At 37.7% G+C, this 4,037-nt stretch overlaps 1 protein-coding gene across 2 annotated transcripts; it reads right to left on the bottom strand.

The window, feature by feature from the left end:
- Positions 1-905: 905 nt before the first annotated feature.
- LOC147567010 (putative O-methyltransferase 3) lies at positions 906-3,781 on the bottom strand. 2 transcript variants are annotated; one of them, XR_015230645.1, is made up of 3 exons: positions 2,850-3,769; positions 2,184-2,570; positions 906-978 (listed from the first exon to the last, which is right to left on the bottom strand). XR_015230645.1 is itself a non-coding variant. In XM_086653604.1 (2 exons), exons 1-2 carry the CDS (start codon positions 3,675-3,677, stop codon positions 2,265-2,267), a joined length of 1,134 nt encoding a protein of 377 aa, XP_086509730.1. In that variant the 5' UTR covers positions 3,678-3,781; the 3' UTR covers positions 2,064-2,264. The 2 variants fall into 2 exon arrangements, 1 of the variants encoding a protein (XP_086509730.1); XM_086653604.1 differs by lacking the exon at positions 906-978 and having other exon boundaries at positions 2,064-2,570; positions 2,850-3,781.
- Positions 3,782-4,037: the final 256 nt, after the last annotated feature.

Raw genomic sequence — 4,037 nt, forward strand, 5'->3', positions numbered from 1 at the left:
CGAACTTGCGGGTTGTGTTAGTCGTCTTCATCTATCCTTCAATAAAGATTTCTTGTTCGCCCGAGGACGTAGGCTTTAAAGCCGAACCTCGTTAAATTCTGCTCGCATATTTGATTTTGGCTTAGCTTTTCAATTAATCTTCATAATCGGATCAATTTCTAGGATAGGTTCGATAGCTTCCGCGACTTTTAGTTATAACACTTTCTGTCTAGAAACACCATACAAAGCCTATTCCCTAGCCAGCAATTGGATGTGATACACTAGACCAACAATTTGAGTGAAAGTTGGCCATCTTTTTTTCCAAAATGTATCTTCGTCCGGAGAAAAGGGAAGTGAAGCAATTGATCGTGCTATTCAACAAACTTCTGCTAATATGTATATTTATTTGCTCAAGGCGAAATCTAGTAGCTTATTGGGTTGTTCTCTTACACAGACTATCCTCGCTCTTTTAGGTTGTGTGTTACAGCAAAGAAATATATTTTGTGAATATGTAATCATTTCGTTCCTTAATGGCCGGTGGCAAATAAGTGTATTATGTTGAATTGTTTAAAAATCACAGTTTTTTCATGGCTTTTAGTTGATGGAAGCATACAACTATGTAAAATAAAATTGCACTCAAACCATTTGAAGTAGCCTATTTCCTCAAGTAGACCTATTTTTAGGGGACCAAAACTATCAAACATAACTTTCAATGGAGGCAATGAATGACAGCCTTTGACAATTCAAATTTTGTACTTCTCTCACACAAAACTATCAAACGAAACTTTTTCCTCAAGTACACCATTAGCATAGCAAAGAAAGGTCAGGTCGTATAGGGAGAGACTCGAAAATCCATATGAAAGAAGAGGACGATGAGAACCATTAGTTTTAGACTACCTCAGTAACTGCAATTGTAGGATTTGAAATTGCATATAATATGAGAATCCATTTCTGAGAAAAATAACATTACATTCAGACAAAAACAACATTTCATAGGTGCTGTTTGTTTTTTCAAATTTTCAGATCTGAAATCTGAATTGGAATCAATTCAGATTTCAGATGTTTGATTTCTTCATTTAAGAAAATCTGAAATGTTATTTGAATTGGATTATTGTCTGAATTGGCTGAAAAGTAGTCCATATTTTTCAGACTTCAAAACAAGTCTGAAAACAAAAGTCCATGGCTGAAATGAGTTAAATGGCATTTATGCCCCCATATGTTTTCAAAATATTCTACCATTATTTTATTTAGAACCAAAACCACCACCAAAACCACCAACAAAACCACGACCAAAACCACCAACAAAACCACCACCAAAACCACCAACAAAACCACCAACAAAACCACCACCGAAACCACCACATGAACCACCACCGAAACCACTACCACCACCACCACAGAGACCACCACCACCGACACTACCACTGAAACCACCACCACCGATACTACCACTGAAACCACCACATCCCACTGAAACCGCCGCCACCACCACCCACCGAAACTACCACCACCACCACCACAACCAACTAAAACCGCCACCACCACCAACTGCCCGGACTACCACCAACAACAACACAGGTACAAATCCCCCCACTACCAGAACAGGAACTAGACCACCACCACAACACTAATCAAATCGGCACCACCACTAGAAACCAACCGTCACCACTAGAATCATGAACCACCAGATCTGTCGAGAAAGTGAATCGGAGAGAGAGATAGAGAGAGAAAAAAGGTTTCAGAGAGAGATAGAGGGTTTCAAAGAGAGAAAGAGGGTCTCAGAGAGAGGGAGAAAATGAATCACAGAGAGAGAAAGATAGAGAGAGTTTGAACCTCGCCGGACTTCATGGCCGGACCTCCATTGTGCCTCCACTGCCGGACGTTTCTTGTTGGAGAGATGACGCTTGTTTTAGGGAGAGACGGCAAAGAGATGAAATAGAAAGAGGGGAAAGAATTTAGGGTTTGGTCTTTGGTTTATAAGGTAGGCCCATAGGGGGGAGAAATTGGGCTTTAGGTTTTATTTTTCAAAAACATTTAACAAGGGCATAAATGTCAAAATAACAATTCAGACTTATCAATTCAGATTTAAAAAACAAACATCTGACTTCTAAATTAATTTAGTCAATTCAGATTCAACCAATTCAGTTCAGACAATTCAGATTCAGCTAATTCAGATTCAGACATTAAAAAAAAACAAACACCACCATAGTCTCATCACAAGAAGCCATAGAAAATGCATAGAAAGCAACAAACAAACTAGTAAACATAAGCACCGAGAATTATAATTAAGGGTAAACTTCAATTAGAGACTCGTGGCCCGGAAGAGGTGTTATTTTATAGTTAGTAAAGCCAGACTGAACAAAGAGTTCATTCCATTGTTCCTCAGTTCTCTCATTACTAGCAAACATAGACATCATAAGAAGGTCAACCAGTAGTTGGATTTCAGTCACTTCATCTTCTTGTTTCTTGTCTTTCTCCATCACAATATCAAGTATAATCAACTTTCCTCCTTCTTCTCTAGAAGGAATGGCTTCTTTACATTTCTTTAGTATCTTTACACAGTCTTCATCGCTCCAATTATGTAGAACACTCTGCAATTAATCATTATAATCATAATTTATATGCACTTATCCCATACTATGTTTTTGACCTATTCAGGAAACATCAAATTGGGTGTAAGAGTCAATATTCTTTAGGCTTCCATCTCCTGTCAAAACCTTAGTACATGTAATTATACGCAAACTCGAGAAAACCTTACATATAGAAAAGTAAGACCCATTTATGTTGTGAAGCCTAATTTAATTGGGTGGTTGGCGGAGAACAGTGTTTGCTATTTCAAAAGAAAACGAAAAAAAGATTCAGATATTTACCTTCAAAAGAATTGCATCTGCGCGAGGGATGGATTCAAACATGTCTCCACCAATGAACTCTAAGTGATTAGTCTCGGGTAAGTGATTAGCAACAACATTTGGGAGATCAAAAACAGAACATTTTAAGTGTGGGAAAGCTTGAGAAATGGCCTGAACAGAGATCCCAATTCCTCCTCCTACATCAACCAAAGACTTTGAATTCTTGAATAGTTCTGTACCCATTTCGATAATTTCATTCATCTGTGAGGTAGAATAACTAGCCATGGCATCATCAAATGTCTTTCCAAGTTTAGGGTTCTTCTCTGTATAACTCCAAAAGTTCATACCATGTGCAGTTTCAAATGCAGTCTTTTGCTGACCTCCGTTACTAGTAGTCCCTCGGAACCAATCACTCAAATACTGAAATTGTGTTACCATGGCTGGATCCACCATAGAAAGAACAACAGATGAGAAGTTGTTAGGATTGTTTTCTTTTACTAAGGATCTTGAAAATGGAGTTAAACAAAACCCTTCTTGTTCCTCTTCTTGATTAAGTTTCTGCAGACGAAAGAAGTCTGAGTGAACTAAAAAGCTCATTAGATGATTAAGAAAACGGGTTTTTGTCTTTGGTAGAGCGAGAGCTTCGACGAGACTAGAGAGAGTCATGGGTTTTCCATGTTTGTGAATCACATCAGGTATGCTCAATTCAACAGCACATTTTAGGGACATGGAGGTTATGTAGCTAAATGAACATTTCCATACATAATTCTGAACTTGCATCATCAGTTCATTGTTATCATCTAAATCTTGAGTAGTAGCCGCTGCAGCAACAACACCATTAGGATCCATTGCCTATGAGTTTCTTTTCTTTGCACCTAGACTGATTACTCTTTTCCTTCCTCTCCTTTTTCTCTTCTTTTGGGAGCAATTGGGATACACACACTGAAACACACACACACATATATATATGTATGTATATGTACAACCAGTTATAGTTCACATTAATAAAATTTATTGAAATTCAATGAGGGTTGGTTGGGTTGCTGCACTTCAAATAAAAGGGAGTATTTGTAAACCTATTGTAAATGTATAAGTGATAAGTCGTGGAAATAGACTTTATTTCATTTTGGCCCCCGATTTCTGAACAACTGTTGTTCGGCTCTTACGACATTTTTACAAAATCTGTTTAATTCTATTTTCTTTTCTTTA

This window comes from Eschscholzia californica, unplaced genomic scaffold (genome assembly GCF_041429995.1).
Source record: "Eschscholzia californica isolate CP2 unplaced genomic scaffold, dmEscCali1.0.p SCAF_1, whole genome shotgun sequence".
Lineage (NCBI taxonomy): Eukaryota > Viridiplantae > Streptophyta > Magnoliopsida > Ranunculales > Papaveraceae > Eschscholzia > Eschscholzia californica.